Genomic DNA, 20,921 nt, shown 5'->3' on the forward strand with positions numbered 1-20,921 from the left:
TCCTATCTTTCACCACTCCAATGTCAGTGATTGGCTTTCTGTGTATTGGGTGAGCAGACTGAGGTTTGAAGATTCTATAGCAACACCTCCAACTAATTTGGGAGGTTGTTCTACAACAGATTAGTACAAAGATGGCATAACCACTGCACATCATTGGTGGGAATATAAAATGGTACAACCACCATGGAAAATATGAATGTTGTCTAAAAGTTGTAAGGAATTCACATGATTCAGCAATTCTACTTCCAGGTGTCCTACTGATGTTCATAGCAGCATCAATCATTACAGCTAAAATGTGGAAGCAATACAAGTATCCCCTGAAGGATGTATTAAACCCAAGCAATAGATACTATCAAATCTTTAAAAGGGAGGAAATTCTGTAATATGCCTTGACATAAATGAATTTTGAGGATTTCATGCTAACGGAAATAAGCCAAGTAGAGCTGGCAGAAAGCAGAGCAGTGGTTGCTAGAAACTGGGTGGAGGGTAAAATGGGGAGTTTTTGTTATTTGGCTTAGAGCTTCGGGTTTATATGATAAAAATATGGATATTTATATGATAAAAATATGATGGTTGCACACATTATGAATGTATTGAACACCAATGAATCATATACTTCAAAGTGGTTCAGGACTCCTGTATCTCACATCAGAAAACCTGGGTTCAATTCCCAGTTCTAGCTCCAAACTGTGTCTTCCTGCCAGTGCAGAAGCTGGGAGGCAGCAGTGAAGGCTCAAGTCATGAGGTCGCTGCCAGTCCTGTAGGAGACTTGAATTGCATACCTGCCTCCCATCTTTGGCCTAGGGGCATTGTGGGCATTTGGAGAGGGACTCAGTGAATGGGAGCTTTCTATTTGCCTGTCCCTCTGCCTTTCAAATAATAAAAAAAAAGAATATGAAGATGTTTGTCTCATTTTCCAAAATAAATTGAAAAAAGTTAAAAATATAACACACTGTTAAAAGCTGACAAGAATAGGTAAGACAATGTACACAAATAAGACACTTAAACAAGCACTTCACAAAAGATGCTCAATCTCATTAGCTTCAGGGAATGCAAATTTAAAAACTGACAATATCAAGTGCTGGTGAGGATATACAGCACTGAGAATTCATGAATACTACTGGTGCAGATATAAATCAACACAATACCTTTAGAAAACAGTCTGACATTATCTCCTAGAGTTGAAGATAAGATCACTCATCAATTACCAACTGTTTCTAAGTGGAGTAGAAATAGAAAAGAACAATTGATCATAATGATAGGACTAAGAGTCAAAGGGATCACATAAACAAGACTAGTGTCTGCAAATACTAACTGATAGAATAAAAAAGGGAGAGAACGATCCAACATGGAAGCGGGATACACAGCAGACTCATAGAATGGCAGATGTCCTAAACAGCACTCTGGCCTCAGAATCAGCCCTAAAGGCATTTGGATCTGGCTGAAAAGCCCATGAGAGTATTTCAGGCATGGAAAGCCAAGACATTCTGGCAAAAAAAAAAAAAAAAAAAAAATGACCTAAATGAAAGATCTCTGCGAGTGAGATCCCAGTGGAAAGACGGGGCCATCAAAGAAGGAGGTACCTTTCTCTGAAGGGAGGAGAGAACTTCCACTTTGACTATGACCTTGTCTAAATAAGATCTTAGTTGGCGAACTCAAGAGGCTTCCATAGCCTTGGCAACTCCTGACAAGAGCCTAGGGTGATTACTGATGCCATAAATAAGAGTGTCAATTGTTAAGTCAACAACAGGAGTCACTGTGCACTTACTCCTCATGTAGGATCTCTATCCTTAATATGCTATACATTGTGATTTAATGCTATAACTAGTACTCAAACAGTATTTTTCACTTTGTGTTTCTCTATGGGTGCAAACTGTTGAAAGCTTTACTTAATATATGCTAAATTGATCTTCTGTATATAAAGATAATTGAAAATGAATCAATATGAATGGAAGGGGAGAGGGAGTGGGAGAGGGGAGGGTTGCTGGTGGGAGGGAAGTTATGGGGGGGAAAAAGCCACTGTAATCCATAAGCTGTACTTTGGAAATTTATATTCATTAAATAAAAGTTAAAAAAGAATGAAAAAAATATAAAAGAAATGTGTGTCTGTATGCACCAGGAGACATGAATAAGAACATCTACACAAGGAGTTATTATAATAGCCACGAACTGGCCAGCCACATGCCCTATTAGTGCCTGGGTTCCAGTTTTGGATCCACTTTGAATTCCAGTTTCTTGTTGATACATACCCTGGGAGCCATCAGGCGACAGCTCAAGTACTTGGGTCCCTGTCAATATGGGAAACCAGGAATGAGTTCCTGGCTCCTGGTTTTACTCTGGCCCAACTCTGCCTGTCACAGACATTTGGAAAGTGTATTAGTGGATAGAAAGTCTTTCCTTGTCTATTTCTCTCTTTCAAATCAATTTTTTTTTTTAACTTTTATTTAATGAATATACGTTTCCAAAGTACGAATAATGGATTACTATGGCTTCCCCCCCATACCGTCCCTCCCACCCACAACCCTCCCCTTTCCCACTCCCTCTCCCCTTCCATTCACATCAAGATTCATTTTCGATTATCTTAATATACAGAAGATCAGCTTAGTATACATTAAGTAAGGATTTCAACAGTTTGCTCCCACACAGAAACATAAAGTGAAAAATAATAGATGATTTTTTTTAATGATGATGAAATCAGATCAGACCTATTGTCATGTTTAATCCCAGTGAGAGTCAAGTTGGGAGTTGATAGTTTCTTTTCTTTTCTTTTCTTTTTTTTTTTTTTTTTTTACAGAGGATCAGTTTAGTATGCATTAAGTAAAGATTTCAACAGTTTGCACCCCCATAGAAACACAAAGTGAAATATATTATTTGAGTACTCGTTATAGCATTAAATCTCAATGCACAGCACATTAAGGACAGAGATCCTACATGAGGAGTAAGTGCACAGTGACTCCTGTTGTTGACTTTACCAATTGACACTCCTGTCTATGGCATCAGTAATCTCCCTATGCTCCAGTCATGAGTTTCCAAGGCTATGGAAGCCCCTTGAGTTCTCCGACTCTTATCTTGTTTAGACAAGGTCATAGTCAAAGTGGAGGTTCTCTCCTCCCTTCAGAGAAAGGTACCTCCTTCTTTGAAGACCTGTTCTTTCCACTGAGATCTCACTCACAGAGATCTTTTGCCAGAGTGTCTTGGCTTTCCATGCCTGAAATACTCTCATGGGCTTTTCAGCCAGCTCCGAATGCCTTTAGGGCTGATTCTGAGGCCAGAGTGCTATTTAGGGCATCTGCCATTCTATGAGTCTGCTGAGTATCTCACTTCCCATGTTGGATCACTCTCCCCTTTATTTATTCTATCGGTTAGTGTTAGCAGGTACTAGACTTGCTTATGTGCTCCCTTTGACTCTTAGTCCTTTCATTATGATCAATTGCGAACTGAAATTGATCACTTGGACTAGTGAGATGGCATTGGTACATGCCACCTTGATGGGATTAAATTGGAGTCCCCTGGTATGTTTCTAACTCTACCATTTGGGGCAAGTCAGCTTGAGCATGTCCCAAATTATATATCTCTTCCCTCTCTTATTCCTACTCTTATGTTTAACAGGGATCACATTTCAGTTAAATTTCAACACTTAAGAATAACTGTGTATTAATTACAGAATTAAATCAGTCATATTAAGTAGAACAGACAAAAAAACTACTAAGAGGGATAATGTATTAAGTTGTTCATTAACAGTCAGGGCTATGCTGATCAAGTCACCGTTTCCCATAGTGTCCCTTTCACTTCAACAAGTTTCCTTTTTGGTGTTCAGTCAGTTGTCACCGATCAGGGAGAACATATGGTATTTGTCCCTTTGGGACTGGCTTATTTCACTCAGCATGATGTGTTCCAGATTCCTCCATTTTGTTGCAAATGACCAACCTAAATGCCCATCAACGGTAGACTGGATAAAGAAATTATGGGATATGTACTCTTTAGAATACTATACTGCAGTAAGAAACAACGAAATCCAGTCATTTGCAACAAAATGGAGGAATCTTTCAAATCAATTTAAAAAGTTTTTTAAATACCCAGAAAACTAAAATGCAATGTTAGAACTCAAACTAGTGGTCATCTTTTGGAAGAAGGAAGTTGGCTGAGATTTTCTGGGCCCCTGAAGGGAGTGATTTCAAGGATGAAATCTCTGAGTTGAGTTCATACACAGGTGTGTGCTTGTGATGATGAACTGAGCTATATGTTTTACTTTAGGAACTTTAAACATGTAGGACTTCAATAATAAAGTTTTAAGATAAAGAGACAAATGTGAACACACTGAACTGGTAAAGTAGTCAAATTGTTAAGATAAAAATAAGATGTTAAATTGAGGATGCCCTTACCTCCTTAGGATTGATGTACTTGACTACCTGACGTGGCTCCCCTTGTCTTCTTAAATTAATCAGGCTTTTAAAGTGCTCAAACACAGCAATATTCTAAAGGTTCAAACACATAAGATTTTATGGTCAAAACTAGATTTTGTACTTCTAATTATCTTTTTGCCTAAGTAGGGAAAAAGGAATAAAAACAATAGAAGAGACTTATGTACAAAAGCTGTATTTTAGATATATTATATACTCGGAATTTAATTTGACAAGCTGGATAATACTGGTATTATTCTCAAAGACTTTTACCCTTGAATTTCTTATTACATCACTATCAACTATAAATACTCAAAACTTAAGTTGTACTATCTATGTATTCTCTCTAGAGTAATCTAGGAGAAAAACAAAGCACAGCTTACTTGATAAGAATACAAAGTATGGCCTATTATCTGGGTTCAGTTATTAGTACTTCAGTTGCAGGACTCTGAGCAAGTTGCTTAACCTTTCTTTGCTTAGTTTTTTCATCTAAAAATGGAATAGTCAGCTATTTCACACAGCTACGATGAAAAACAAATGAGTTAATATGTGTAAAGCACTTTGGGTACTATCTGGCACCAGAGAGCGTTCAATAAATACAATCATTTTCTAGATATTACAAGGCTTCTTAAGCCTTGTCATGGATTCATACAGCAATACTTATTCTGCATTCTACTGGTCAAACTCAGGTCCCAGTAGGATACAGGAAATCAAGTACATGGTTTGAGACATAGGAAGTTCTATGCACAGCAGAGCCTCACTTAGAGGCGGCCTGAAGCACAATGGTGAAGGGACATTTTTCTACGGGGTAAAATCTCAAGTAATAAACCTGATTGTCTATTATATGTGGAAGGAATATTTAAGACCAGAAGTATAGATCTAGAAAACTGGTGGTGACTGATATTTTGCTGGGTGATCAGGTATTTGGAAAGAACATAATCAGAAATTTGATGACAAAAAGATCTACCAAAGAATATGTGCACAGGCCTACACACTTCTCCAAATGGACACTAAGTGTGGAGACACTTGTTCTCTGTATGCATGTTCACTTCCAATCACAGGAATAGCACTCGGTCATACAGAAGAATGAACTCTTGTCTTTTGCAACAAAATGGATGCAACTGGAGACCACTATGCTTAGTGAAATAAGCCAGTCCCCAAAAGACAAATATCATACATTTTCTCTGGTATGCGGTAGTTAGTATGATCTGTGAATATATGAATATGTATGAATGAATGTATATGAATGAAACTGACATCTTATGATTTTTATTGATTATATCCCTTGTCTATATGCCTGTGGAACAGTGGTCTTTCTGTTTTTCACTTGTTGAACATTATAGTTAGTGGTGCATTAAGCCTTTGATTATAAAGTGAATTGAAATTATGTTATGGTAAAAATTCTAGGGGAAGAAAAGAAGGAAGGCATCGGGGGAGGGGAAGGGAAGTATGGTTATTTTCTTGAAGTACTGCCTATAAAATACAGGAAATCTGTTCTCTTCAGTAATAAAATTTTTAAATGTCATCAAAGCAGAATTATTATTAAATTAAAGAAGACACTAAGAAAAAAAGACATCCCAAATTCATGGGATAAAAGATTTAATATTTGTATGTCAGTATCACACAAACTGATCCAAAGACTAATAAATTTGCTGTATAAAATAGAATGGCACTATGTAAATAAACAGAAGAGCCCATATTAAAATTCATATGGAATCTCAAGGAACCCTGAAAAACAAAGATAATCTTGAAAAGTAATTTAAAACTGACAAAGTATGAAGTGGAAAAGTCAAACTTTCTGAGCTCAAAACCTACTAAATCTACAAAGATCAAAATTGTTTGGTATTGACATAAGAACAGGTATGGAACAAAATAGAGAACTCAAAAATGTATTATTACGAATGTGATAAACTTGTAAGAGTGCCAGAATTGCTTAATGGAGGAAGGACAGTCTTTCCAACAAATAGTACTATGAAAGGTCTATGTCCATAAGTAAAATAATGAAATTGGACCCTTACCTTACACCATATACAACCATACTTAAAGATGCTTAAAGGACTTAAATTAAGGTTAAAATCACAATACAGAGGAATAAAAACAGAGCAAGAATTCCATGACATTGGACTTAGTAATGATTCATTTGATATGACACCAAATGTAAAACAAAAAGAAATTGGACTATATGAAAAAGTAAGAATCTTAATAGTATCCCATATGTATGATAGGCTTTCTTCATTCTTTTTAATTCTTTTCTCTTTATTTTTGTCTGAGTAATTTCAAAAGCTTTGTCTTCCAGATGAGAAATTCTTCCTTCTCTTTGGTCTATTCTGCTGTGAAAGCTCTCAGCTATATTTTATTTCCTTGACTTTGATTTTCAGTTTCAAAATCTGTTTGGTTCATTTCACTCATTTCTATCTTTTACTGAATTTCTCGTTCCTATTACCTATTGTTTCCTTCAATTCTTTAAATGGTCTTACCTGTATTCTCTTGCATATCATTGTTTTGCATTTTTTAAAATTTCCTTCAGATCAGAATCTATTTCTGGAAAATTATTAAGTTCTTCCTTGTTTCTTCATGTTTCCTGATCCCTATGTTGGCATCTACACATCTAGTATAATTATTCCTTTTTTTTAATTCTTAAAAATATTTTATTAGAAAGGCCAAGTAACAGAGAGGAATAAACACACACACAGAAAGTTAGAGAGAGAGAGAGAGAGAGAGAGAGAATGAATGAATGAATCTACTGGTTCACTACACAAATAGTGAAATAACAAAGGTGGCTCCACCAAGCGATCACTTTTTCTGTGTGGGCAAACAGTATTATTTGAGAAAGATACCATTAACACTTTCACAGTTAGAGAGCAAAAGTCTATGCCTGGCTTCAAAGTTTTCCAAGTCTCTTGTAAAAGGATGATGCTCCTGATCACTTTTCATGGAAGGAGATGTTCAGTTACAATTCTCAAAATCCTAAGAAACAGGATTATTTCAAGTCTATTCTGCCTGTACTGTAGGAATGGAAAAACAAAGTCTAAGTGACAGAATATTTTTTAAAAACATGCTTACTGAGTATCTTAACTCCAGTGTTGAGACCTATTGCTCAAGTTTACTTCAAAATATGATTTCTCACTAACAATGCACCTGATCACCTAACAGCTCTAATGAAGATGTACAATGAGATTAATGGGGCTGTTATGCCTGTTCATATGAAATCCATCCTTCAGCCCGTGCACTAAGGAGTAATTTCAACTTCCACATCTTCTTATTCATGAAACACATTTAATGAAGCTATTGTTGCCATATGAAGTGACTCTTATGGATACCCACTAAGTTAATTGAAAACCTTCTGGAAAGTAGTTACCATTTTACATGCCATACAGAAGAGTAAAGGTTCAGGAGGAGAAGTCAAAAAACCAACACTAACAGGCATTTGGAAAAGACTGCTTTCAACCTTCATGGGATGTTCAAGATTTCAGTACAAGCAACTGCAGATGTGGTAGACATAGCAAGACACCTAAAATTCAGAGTTGGAAGATGTGACAGAATTGCTACAATCTCATGATAAACTTTAACAGGTAAGAACTTATTTCTCATGGATGAGTAAAGAAAATAGTTTCTTGAGATAAAGTCTATTCTTGGTAAAGATGCTATGCACACCATTGAAAGGACAAGGAATTTGGAGTATCCCATAAATTTAGTTGATAAATCAGCAGCAAAATTTGAAAGGACTGGTTCAAGGTCTAGAAGGAGTTCTGCCATTGTACTAGTACCTGGTCCAGATGAGGAACTGAAATACTTGTGAAGCTAATGAATTAATTTTTTGAAACTTCTTTAAAAGGATGCCTCTAAAGGGATGGTATACAATTCTGTAAATATACTAAAAACTATTCAATTGTATAATTTTTAAACTATTAAATTTTATGACATGTAAATTTCCTCTCTATGAAATTGTTACATAAACTTACAAGAAAGCGTTTCCAGGCCTTCTGAATGACTCTGGCAGCTTTATCCTCCTTCATAGATTCTGTTTCATGTTTCCTGGGCATTTTCAAGTCCTAAGAAAGAAAAAAAGTGTATTTTAAATTACTTTATATGTTGTTATAAAACTGTTACTACAACTTGTAGAAATTTAATAGAGAACTGTATAAATAAAACAATGAAAATGAGATTTTGAACCTAAATAATTATAATAAAAATCTAAATAGTCACTTATTACTGATTAATATATTGCCACTTGTTTATATTTTCTATGTCCAACAACTATACATAGCAGGTCTTACTATTACGCCTGTCATAGAGACGAGACTAAGCTTCAAGGCCTAAGTTCAAATAGTAACTAAGCTAGTACTGAGCCCAAGTCTGTCTTAAAAGTCTGATCTTTACCTTTAAATAAATTATTATATGACTTCAAATAAATATTTCTCTATATGCAGAGACATAATTGCATCTATATAATTTCCCAGGTCCCCGACCTAGAATTAGAGATGATTATAAACTTTCTTTTTCAGTCTTAACTACATTGATTACTTAATAGCTTATGCATTAAATTGTCAAAAATGTTGAAGCTGGGTATGAAACAGCAAAATGTTGATTTTATTAATATTGTCAAGTATATACTAATAAAGAAGTCAGAAAAGATTATAGTTTAACTGCTTTCAAAGTAACATTAAGGAGGCTAGCATTATGTTGTAGCATGTTAGGCCTCCACAATGCCAGCATTCCATATGTGCGCTGGTTCGAGACTCGGCTGCTGCACTTCCAATCCAGCTACTTGCTAGTCCACCTGGAAAGGCAGCAGAACATGGCCCAAGTGCTTGGAACCCTGTACCCACATGGGAGACCCCAAAGAAGCTACAGACTCCTGGCTTCAGCCTGGCCCAGCCCAGCCATCATGGCCAAGATCTTTCTAGCTCTCCTCCTCTTTCTTCAATGCTGCCTTTTAAATCAATAAAAAATAAGCCTTTAAAGAAAAAAGGCACATTAAATTCAATTTTTACTTATGCTGTTTAAACAATTATTACTCTAAAAACATCTCATTCAAAACAGAAACTATTCCAGTACTGCTCCAGTGTTCTAAGAGTGATACAATCTACACATTCTGGCATATTATGTACTACAGTTTCATTTTTTTCAGTATAATTAATGAAATAATGAGAGGAAATACATAAATTTGCAAGTAGTTCATAGTTTTCTGGTAGTTCAAGATTTATTTATTTGAGAGGCAGTGTTACAGAGAGGAGACAGAAGTTTCCCATCTGTTGGTTCTGTCCCTAAATGGCACAACCACCAGGGCTGGGACAATATGAAGTCAGGAGCTTCTTCCTGGTCTCCCATGCTGGTGCAGGAGCCCAAGCACTTGGGTCATTTTCCACTGCTTTTCCAGGCCACAAGCAGAGAGCTGGATTGGAAGAGAAGCAGCCTGGACATGAATTGGCGCCCACATGGGCTGTGGGCACCACAGGTGGAGGCCCAGCCTACTGTGCTACAGAGCCACCCATTGCAGTCTTCCATATAACCATAGAAACAAGACTAGAATAGACAAGTTGTGCTTTAGTTTTTAGACATAGCTTAATATTGTTAGACTTCAATGTTATCCTTTGTAAGAAAGTATTGCAATTGACTACCTCCAAAGGTACTGTCAGTTTCACAATTCCGAGAGTAAAAATAAAAAAGGCAGGCCCTGTACCAAACAGAGGAAAACATATTTTACTTAATCTCAGAATAGTTCACAGTATAAATGCTACATTATGTTTATAGTAATAATTTTGTTCTCAAATGCTTTGTTACAGTTAAAAGTTTTGCTAAAATATTTTAAATTCCTAAGTTTTACTTATAAAACACAAAATGTATGGTTTTCAGGAACCAAAGTCCTCAAAACTATTTAAACCTCTGCTAAACTATGAGTAATATTTAGATAGAGACCAAACAGGAAAACTATCTAAAGGATATGTCATTTTCAGGGAAAAATGAAAGGAAGATCTGTATATTCTCTTAATTTATATTTTCTCTTGTTTCTTAGTATTTGGAAGCTTAAAACTCAAGTTATCTTATTGTTGATCATATTTGTTATGGAGTTGTAAAAATTGACATTTAAGCATAAGGAGGAGTTTCTGTAGGCATACAGTTTGTCTTTTCGTTCCCTATATATTATTTTTTAAAGATTTGTTTTATTTATTTGAAATACAGTTACAGAGAGAGGCATAGACAGAGAGAGAAGTCTTCTATCTGTTGATTCACTCCCCAGATGGCCGCAATGGCCGGAGCTGCGCCGATCTGAAGCTAGGAGCTTCTTTGGGTCTCCCACGCAGGTGCAGGGGCCCAAGGACTTGGGCCATCTTCCACTGCTTTCCCAGGCCATAGCAGAGAGCTGGATCGGAAGAGGAGCAGCTGGGACTAGAACCGGTGCCCATATGGGACGCCGGTGCTTCAGGCCAGGGCTTTAACCCACTATGCCACAGCTCCAGCCCCCCTACATATTACCTTAATACAAGAGGAGCAGGGAGACAGGTTGTATCCCTCGGTCTGAAGGACAATACATCAAGGGTTAAATCTTAGCAAATTCTACCTCATACCGAGCTGTATGATCTTGTGTAATAAGTTACTTAATTTACTCAAACCTGAGTTTCCTCAGTTATAAAATTCAGAGAGTCATTGCATCTACTTCATAGAATTGTGAGGATTAAATCAGATAATGTAGGTAAGAGGTTTAGTACAATTCCTAGCCTATCATAACCACTTAATAGATTGGGAAACTTTTTTTGAATAATAAAGACTTATTCCTTTCATTACTGTCATTAGAAAAATTATCTAACTGAACAGTTTAAGCGCAATTATTCTCTTAATTTACAGAGAACCTATTAGAACAAATGAGGGTAAAGAATGATGCTTAGGGCCTAAAAAAAATCTCATTTTGATTAAAGAACAGTATTTTTATAAATGCTGTTTCTAGCCAGCAGGTGGAGAACTAACAAAGAAAGCAAGTAGTTAATCTGTATATTTCAGGACACAGGAGGAAAAGATATTTTCCTTGTGAATACTATAAGTAGCCTTAATATTACTCAAGTACACTATATCACTAAAAGATAGCCTAGCCATTTGAGATTAAAAATCTTACCAAATTTTGAGCCGGCGCCGTGGCTCAATAGGCTAATCCTCCGCCTTGCGGCGCCGGCACACCGGGTTCTAGTCCCGGTCAGGGTGCCGGATTCTGTCCCGGTTGCCCCTCTTCCAGGCCAGCTCTCTGCTATGGCCAGGGAGTGCAGTGGAGGATGGCCCAGGTGCTTGGGCCCTGCACCCCATGGGAGACCAGGAAAAGCACCTGGATCCTGGCTCCTGCCATCGGATCAGCGCGGTGCACCGGCTGCAGCGGCGGCCATTGGAGGGTGAACCAACGGCAAAAAGGAAGACCTTTCTCTCTGTCTCTCTCTCACACTGTCCACTCTGCCTGTCAAAAAAAAAAAAAAAAAAAAAAAAAACTTACCAAATTTTAAAACATAGTGGAAGGGCCAGCATCTTGGTGCAGATTAAGCTACAGCCTGTGACACTGGTACCCCATGTCATTCCATATGATCTGCAGTTTGAGTCGCAGCTTTTCCACTTCTGATCCAGCTCCTTGCTAAGAGCCATCTTTCACTGCTTTCCCAGGTGTAAACACTTGGGCCCCTGCACCAACTTGGGAGACCTAGATGGAGTTTCAACCTCCTGGCTTTGCCCTGGCTTAGCCTGGGCTGTTGTGGACATTTGGGGACTGAACCAGCTGACACACCGCGCTGATCCGATGGCAGGAGCCAGGTGCTTCTCCTGGTCTCCCATGGGGTACAGGGCCCAAGCACTTGGGCCATCCTCCACTGCACTCACTCCCTGGCCACAGCAGAGAGCTGGCCTGGAAGAGGGGCAACCGGGACAGAATCCGGCGCCCCGACCGGGACTAGAACCCGGTGTGCTGGCGCCACAAGGCGGAGGATTAGCCTAGTGAGCCAGGGCGCCGGCCAAGGGTCAAGTTTTAAATTTATGTATTTTGCGAGCTTTTTTATTTTAAATATTTACTTTATTTGAAAGCAAGAGCGAGAGCTGGATGGACAAGTAACTTCAGAATTAAGAATGACATTAGCCCAGACAGAGGCTTCAACAACCTTGCTAAGTAATGTTCCAGTTGAGTAGCAGTCAAAAAAAGTCTGGGATGGATTCAGGCTCTGAGAAAGTTAAACCACGGAAGTACAGTAACAGTTTCTTGGGGTGCTATAGGGATCAGAAAGATGGAATGGTAGCAGGAGGATGGGAATGGATTTGAGAGGTTTTTTTTTTTTTTAATATAGGATATTCTAAACCACAATGTGGTATAGAGGGGTAAATTAAAGCTGCAAGAGAGGGCAAATTAAAGGGTAAAACACTCAGTTTTAAGAAGACACAATCCAGAGCAGAAAGGGAAGGGGAGGGAGAGGCTGCAAGTAAGATAGATTCACACTTATTATGAGCCTCCAATTAAAGCAATAGTGAAAGTAATTCAGGTGTTTTAAAGATACTAAAAGTTACTATTAAACCACTGCTAAGAAAATTAAGTATCTTACTACATCCAGGTACCACTTGCAAATTCGAAAATAAAAGATGCTCCTGTTACCCATATGGGAGATGTGTATGGAATTCCTGGCTCCAGGCTTCAGCCTGGTCCAGTCCCTGCTGTTGAGGGCATTTGGAGAGTTAGCCAGTGGATGGAGGATCTTTCAGTCACTGCTTTTCAGATAAACCAAAGATTTTGCAGGCATGTTATCTACTTTGGGAGACACTGTCAAATCAACTGTAACAGTTCTGCCATTTGTTAGAGGTGAGGGAACAGGGATCAGAGGAGATGCAGGAAATACGTCACTAAACCCTCCCCACAGGTTTGACCCTAAAACTCCTCCCGAGGCTGACAATCTAAAAATCAGTGCAGCAAAGCTGCTCCCAGAACCCCTGCCTGCCCCAAACATGCAACATGGCTGCCCACTATGTTCCTGTGGTGACCAATAGCCTACTGCATAGTTGTAAAGAAATTACCAAGGCTGATACTCTTACTTCCATCATGTACCTGATGCCCTAACACTTGGTAAACTTCCTAAAGATGGCCAGAACTAGACAGTCACAAGATTCCTGGATATATCTACCCTGTCCTGCAAAACTCCACCAAAAGCACCAACCCCTATGCTTTGCAGTCACTTATAAAGGGATGACCCCAAGGTCGAAGCTCACTTTACAATGTGCCCAAGCTCCTTTCTGAGTATGTATTCTCACACTAAGTCATCTTATTCTTCTCATCTTTATCTCCCCCTCAATTCTCAGCCTGGAACCCTGGCTGCCAACACACTGGTCTGTTTTTCTGAATCAAAGCCCCCAAGATGGGTTCCAACTCCAAGACAACCCTAAGATTTTCTGTGATCGGAATCTCTACTTCCTATTGTTTCCCCGCACTGAATTTTTACTGACTCAACACATTTGTTTCATGGTTTTTGTCAGTTTCATAGTTTAACTTTCCCTTTTACAGTGTGGTCCCTTGCACTAAAAGTAGAAGAGAAACAAGTATTAACCTACTTCTTAAAAAAATTCTTTCCTTTTCCCATCTCTAAGTAATTCAATTAATAGACCTAAAGCCATTTTATGCATTGAATAGCAAAATCTTTCAAACTGCGGGAAACACATGTAGTACAGGAACTGGCTAGTGCTGGCATCGGGAATCTGAGCTCACAGGGTGGGCAATGAGTCCTTTTCAATCAGACACAAGCATTAACCGCAGACAAATCAGACGCTCCAAGGAAGAGATTAATCCCATACAGGATTATAAAACTATAGGCTAGGGGCCCAGGGGGAGACTTCGGGAGAGCAAACCCTGGGACACTGAAGATACGGGAGTCTGGGGCACACCAACAGGAAAGACTTAAACAGCAGCCAGCCAAAGATACTAGCAGTACCCGATTAGACGGAGACACCACCACTTTCTTCGTCTGCCAAACGGGACTGGCCCAAGATCCTCTGGTTTCCTTGGTAACTCGGCAACCGGAAATGACGTAGACCTGGTTACATTCAGCCCCTCCTCCCAGCCAATGGTTTTTCTGTGCAGCAGCCTTTCCAAGTCGTAGGGATCCCAGACCGATAAACAATGTGGTCGATGCCGTTGGATCCTTCATGTCGTCAATGGCTTTAAGCCAATGATTTTGAAAGCAAAACGTGAGCGATTATAACCTATTAGGCCCAACCTCTTTTATAAAGTCTGGTCACTTCAAGCAGGACTCTTCAAGATGGTAGAAAACATTTCGCTATCTTCCGTTTCATTAACTTATTTGTAAATAAGAAAACTCTCTGGGGCGAGTGTGGTTTAGCTGCCACCTATGATGCTGGAACCTATGATATGGGCACTGACTTAAGTCCCAGCTTCTCCACTTTTGATCCAGCTCTCTGATGATGTGCTGGGAAGATGGAGAACAGTTCAAGTGCTTGGGCCCCTGCACCCAAAAAGAGACCCAGAATTAGCTCCTGGCTCTGGCCTGCCCTGGTCTTGTGGCCATTTGGGAGGAGAACAAGTGGATGGAAGACCTCTCTCTCTCTCTCTCTCTCTCTCTCTTCGTCTCTTTAACTCTGCCTTTCAAGTAAAAATAATTTTTAAAAAGATTTAGTTATTTGAAAGGCAGAGTTACAGAGAGGGAAAGAGAGAGAGAGGTCTTTCATCTACTGGTTCACTCCCCAGGTGGCAGCAAACCACCAGGGCTGCGCCATGCGCCATGACAAAGAAATCTAGAGATGTCTTCTGAGTCTCCCACGTGGGTGCAGGGGCCCAAATACTTGGGTCATCTCTGCTGCTTCCTCAGGTACATTAGCAGGAAGCTGGATCTGAAGAGGAGCAGCAACGAGTCATTATCAGCACCCAAATGGGACGGCAGCACCGCAGGCAGTGACTAAGCCTTCCATGCCAGAGCACTGGCCTCTAAACAAAAGAAAACTGTTCCTTCTAGCGGTTTGATAAGTTGTGCTGTAGATCAGAGTGACATGTGACTTTAGTTCAGTGCTATTTCTAAAATCAAGGTCCTTTTGCTGGTAAAGCCTAAATCATTTTTAAGTGAAAACAGAAGACTTCTTGGGTTCTGAGATAACCTTAAGTTTGGTAGGGTCTGACTTGTAGCCTAGTGGGTTAAGCTGATGCTTGGGATGCCTGCATCCCCCATCCTAGTGCCTGTTGTTTGAGGTCACTTCTGAACCAGCTTCATGCAAATGTGCATCCTGGGAGGCAGATGATGACCCAAGATTTGGGTTCCTCTCACCCATGTAGGAAACCCAGATGGAACTCCTGGTTCTCAACTGCAGCCTGGCCCAGCCCTGGTTGTTCTGTCCTTGGGAGAATGAGCCAGAGATGGAAGACCCCTCTCACTTGCTCTGTCCCCTCCCCATTTCCCCCTCTCAAATAAATCAAAACTTCAAGTTATATAAACACTGCTTATCAAAACCAAGTTCGATATGATTGACTCTGACCTACTTTGCCATTACTTTAGTAAGTCACAAATTACTGAAATTATGTTTCATTCAGAACTGCCTGTTTCTGGTATTTCCCTCCTATATACATGCATGTAACTCAGTTTGCAGGGAAGATGATCATCTAAGTGGAGAAAAGACACCAAGAAAAAAAATCCTCTATGATAAGGACATCTGTACACAGCAGATTCCCTGTGGGGCTAATCTGGTGACTCAACAAGCTTCTAGATTTCTTTAAAATCATCACTACATCACACACAGTCCTAAGCAGGAGGGTGAGCTTCAGTTCTCATTCCTGTAGTTGCCTCAGTGCAATAGTACACAGTAACAATGAAAAATCCAGTGCGGAAGTGTAGTCATGGAAACATTGTGAATACTTGCACCTCAGTTTTAACCTAGTTGCAATTGTGTTTAAAAATTTAAATTCAAAACTATGCAACGATGAGAATGTATTTGATTCTACTGAACTGTATACCTTGAAGTGGTCAGAATGGCAATTTGGTATGTATTTCATCGTAACTTGGAAAATTAAAATTATAAACCATAAAACAAAGCCAGCAAATATTTCAGAACAAGAATTTCTTTTCTTTCTTTTTTTTTTTTTTTTTTTTTTTTTGGACAGGCAGAGTGGATAGTGAGAGAGAGAGACAGAGAGGAAGGTCTTCCTTTTGCCATTGGTTCACCCTCCAATGGCCACCACGGCTGGCGCGCTGCGGCCGGCGCAGTGTGCTGATCCGAAGGCAGGGGCCAGGTGCTTCTCCTGGTCTCCCATGGGGTGCAGGGCCCCAGAACAAGAATTTCTACATGTGCCTTCCGGAGGCCTGAGTGCCTGGGCCTCCACCTCCTCCGTCTCCACCGTGTCCCTGTGGGGCGAGCAAGAGAACCACCAGGCTGGAGCAGGCAGAGGGCCGGGCCGCCCTCCTACAACCTGGAGACCGGCCAAGGCGACTATGCGTGCAGCCTGCATGGCTATGGTGCCATCCCCACCGCTTCCCTGCCGCCGCCCTACCCCTACCTCGCACAGGGTTACCTACCCACCACCCCAGGGTGGATAACATCCACAGCCGGGTTGTCACCCACTACCCGGCCAACTCCGCCGTTGTGGGGATGCTGGAGGAGGGCTTCACCTGCCTGGGCATCTTCTGGCCCGTCATCCTGCCTTCCTTCGGGTTCATGTGCTGCTTTGCCTTGAGGGAGCCGAGATGCCCCAGCTGTGGCTTTGCTTCGAGGGCACACTCGGGCTCCGAGGCCGGCCTTTGCTAATGTACACGTGCACAGCAGTTCTATTGGTTAAACTTCGGACAGTTCTGTAGGCGGGGTGGGATTAGAGGGGTATGCGGAGCCCAGTTCCCTGTGGAAAGGCAGCGACCTGGTCCCAAGATAAACGACAGCTCAAGAAAGCACTGCTTTTATTTTTTGCAGTCTTTAATTTGAGAGGTGAGAAATATTGTTTTAAATAAATGAGATCCATACCATCAAAAATAAAGAATTTCTAAGTGAAGAGCATTAAATAATCAACACATTTAAGGCATACTGTGTTGTCTATGTAATATTAGAAGACTAAGCCCCACATTTTTAAGGCAAGTGCCTGTCTGAAACATTAAACAAAAACCAGGACACACAGGTGCTGGTATTGTGGCACAGTGAGTTAAGCCATGGCCTATGATGCCAGCATCCCATATGGACTCTAGTTTCAGTCCCAGCTGCTCCACTTCCCATCTGGCTCCCTCTAATGAGCCTGGAAAAGAAGTGGAAAATGGCCCAGGTACTTGGGCCACCTCTACCCTCCTGGGATACAGGGATGGAGTTCCAGGTTCGTGGTATGGATTGGGCCCAGCATGGCCATTGCAGCCATCTGGGGAGTGAGCCACTGGATTGAGGATCTCTTTCTCTCCCTTTCTGTAGCTCTGCTTTCAAATAAGATAAACAGTTAAAATAAGATTTTATTTATTTGAAAGGCAGAGTTACACAGAGAGAGGTCTTCTATCTACTAGTTCATTCCCCAATAGTCACTGTCTGGGGCTGGACCAAGCTGAAGCCAGGAATCAGGAGCTTCCTCTGGATCTCCCACATGGGTGCAGGAGTCTCATGACTTGGGCCACCTTATTTTGCCTTCCCAGGTACATTAGCAGGGAGCTGGACCAGAAATGAAGCAGCCAGCACTCGAACCAGTGCCCATATGGGATGCTGGCACTGCAGGTGGTGGCTTAACTCGCTACTCCACAACACAGGCCCCAATAAATAAAATCTTAAAAAATGACAATACTTATTATTTGATTACTTATGTTATCTCTAACCTGATCCAGAAGAACTCCAGAATTTCTAAGCCTTGAACTTTCTCTAATAAATGTAAATTGCTTTCAGTTCTTTGAAAGAAAAAGTACCTTTCTTCAAAGTAGCCACAGTGTATCATTAAGATGTAAAACCCTCAGTTGTTCTCCTTAGTCACTTAAATGCACTTGCTTAAATCTACTAATAGATTACTAGTACAGAATTCAGAGGAACTTCCAGGTGGTTTCATCAAAATCGTACCCTCTCTCTGCTTGTCTGTTCATTTTTCCCCTCAATATAAAGGTCTTCAAAAAGTTCTTGGAAGATTCAATTAATATATTTGGAGAAAAATCCCTGTGAATTCATGTTGCTAGATTATGTTTATAAATATTCTTGCTTTCCAGTTAGGAGGCAAGCACTGGGGCTGGTGTTGTGGCATACAGTGGGTTGAGCTGCCACCTGAGATGCTGGTATCCCAGATGGGTGATGGTTCAAGTTCTGGCTGCTCCACTTCTGGTACAGCTTCATACTAATGCACCTGGAAAAGCAACAGAAGATGGCCTAAGTACTTGGGCCCCTGCCACCCATGTGGGAGAACTGGAAGAAGCTCCTTGCTTCTGGCTTTGGAAGGGCCCAGCTCTGACTGTTGCAGCCATTTGGGGAGTGAACCAGCAAATGGAAGATCTCCCCCACCTCAGTCTCTCCCTCTGTGTTTAAATCCTGTCTTTCAAATAAATACATTTTTTAAAAAGACAAGAATTTATCTTTCTTCATAAGCCATGTAAAGTAAGAGATAAGGACACAAATGAATTGGTATGGGTGAAGGAAATATTTGTAGTGCAGAGGGAGAAAAATCACAATTATTTAACCCATTTCTTTGCTCCACCACTTTGGCACTGGAACAAACACCACCAATGAACAAGATGCCCCTGGATGTGAACATTGAATCTAACTGTGGATCACCACGCCAATCCAAAGCCAGGAGCCAGCTGCTTCTCCTGGTTTCCCATGGGGTGCAGGGCCCAAGCACTTGGGCCATCCTCCACTGCACTCCCGGGCCACAGCAGAGAGCTGGACTGGAAGAGGAGCAACCAGGACAGAATCCGGTGCCTCGACTGGGTCCAGAACTCGGTGTTCTGGTGCCACAGGTGGAGGATTAGCCTAGTGAGCCGTGGCGCTGGCCAAAAGAGTACTTTCTAACACTGTTTCATCTGAGGTGAGATAACTGAATCTAAATCGAACTTAGCACCTTCTTATACTTAACACATTCCAGAGTCTGTAAATGTTAAAGGAAAATTCTTTAGACCATTAAACTTAGTAGTGTTTATTCAAGCTGGACAAAAAAAAAAAAAAAAAAAAAAAAAAAAAAAGCTATGCAAACCAGGCAGCTCCCAGAATCTGAACAGGTTCTGAGAACTCCAGTCAACATTGATCTGACAGCCTTTAGAGATAAACAGAAATGAGGCATAGCCAATTATTTAATTGGCTACAGCCTAATCAATCAGTTGATTATAGCTAAACTAGCTATTGGCTGTTTAGTTAATTGGCAACTAGGCTTTGTACAACCAAAGCTCAGTTACTGCCCTTTTTTTATTATTATTATTATTTTGACAGGCAGAGTGGACAGTGAGAGAGAGACAGAGAGAAAGGTCTTCCTTTGCGGTTGGTTCACCCTCCAATGGCCGCCGCAGCCGGCGCATCACGCTGATCTGAAGCCAGGAGCCAGGTGCTTTTCCTGGTCTCCCATGGGGGGCAGGGCCCAAGCACTTGGGCCATCCTCCACTGCACTCCTGGGCCACAGCAGAGAGCTGGCCTAGAAGAGGGGCAACTGGGACAGAATCCGTCTCCCCGACCGGGACTAGAACCCGGTGTGCCAGCACCGCAGGCGGAGGAGTAGCCTAGTGAGCCGCGGCGCTGGCTCAGTTACTGCTTTTAAACTCTATTAGTTTGTTCTGTTGGGTCCAGTGCTGGACCCAACCTTGCCTCCCACAAAGTTTATTTAATAATTCTCCACATTGAGGCCGGCGCCATGGCTCACTGGGCTAATCCTCCACCTTGCGGCGCCAGCACACTGGGTTCTAGTCCCGGGCAGGGGCCGGATTCTGTCCCGGTTGCCCCTCTTCCAGGCCAGCTCTCTGCTGTGGCCAGGGAGTGCAGTGGAGGATGGCCCAAGTGCTTGGGCCCTGCACCCGCATGGGAGACCAGGAGAAGCACCTGGCTCCTAGCTTTGGATCAGCGTGGTGCGCAGGCTGCAGCGCGCTGGCCACAGCGGCCATTGGAGGGTGAACCAATGGAAAAGGAAGACCTTTCTCTCTGTCTCTCTCTCTCTCACTGTCCACTCTACTCTGCCTGTAAAAAAATAAAAAAAAATTAATAATTCTCCACATTGAGTCATGTGCTCAGAGTGAGTCTGATTAAAATTTAGGGCATCAGCCCTATTCTAAGTCACCATCATCTTGGGTTTCCAGTGTTGGTACATCATAAGTAGGTTATAGTGTCCTTACCATGTATTTCTTTAGGCTGTTATCATCCCAGCTGAAGAGAGACCAGATACTAACTGTATCTGGCAGATGGTAATACATGGACATTTATAGGGAAACTGCTATTTTGATAAGAAGGTAATAGTAGGAATGTGGAGTATGTGCCATAGCCAAGGTCTCCATAAACCAAACCAATCAAGATTTGATTGGTCAAAGAAAGAGCTGACAAGGAGGGTCAAAGAAAGAGCTGACAAGGAGTTATTCAGTGTTAACCCAACAA

General features: G+C 41.0%; 1 protein-coding gene across 2 annotated transcripts in view; it reads right to left on the reverse strand.

The window, feature by feature from the left end:
- C1H11orf65 (chromosome 1 C11orf65 homolog) overlaps window positions 1–14,479 on the reverse strand; it is a 50,981-nt gene extending 36,502 nt beyond the window's left edge. The window contains exons 1-4 of one of the 2 annotated variants that reach the window (XM_070077838.1): window positions 14,339–14,362; window positions 10,022–10,077; window positions 8,363–8,452; window positions 4,383–4,475 (exon numbers count right to left, since the gene is read on the reverse strand). In XM_070077838.1, the coding sequence (XP_069933939.1) occupies window positions 4,383–4,475; window positions 8,363–8,443 (174 nt within the window). In that variant the 5' untranslated portion in view covers window positions 8,444–8,452; window positions 10,022–10,077; window positions 14,339–14,362. Of the gene's footprint in view, window positions 1–4,382; window positions 4,476–8,362; window positions 8,453–10,021; window positions 10,078–14,338 lie in introns of both variants that reach the window. The other variant, XM_002708485.5, reaches the window with a different exon arrangement.
- Between the last annotated feature and the right edge of the window lie 6,442 nt (window positions 14,480–20,921).

Source organism: Oryctolagus cuniculus, chromosome 1, assembly GCF_964237555.1.
Source record: "Oryctolagus cuniculus chromosome 1, mOryCun1.1, whole genome shotgun sequence".
Classification (NCBI taxonomy): Eukaryota; Metazoa; Chordata; class Mammalia; order Lagomorpha; family Leporidae; genus Oryctolagus; species Oryctolagus cuniculus.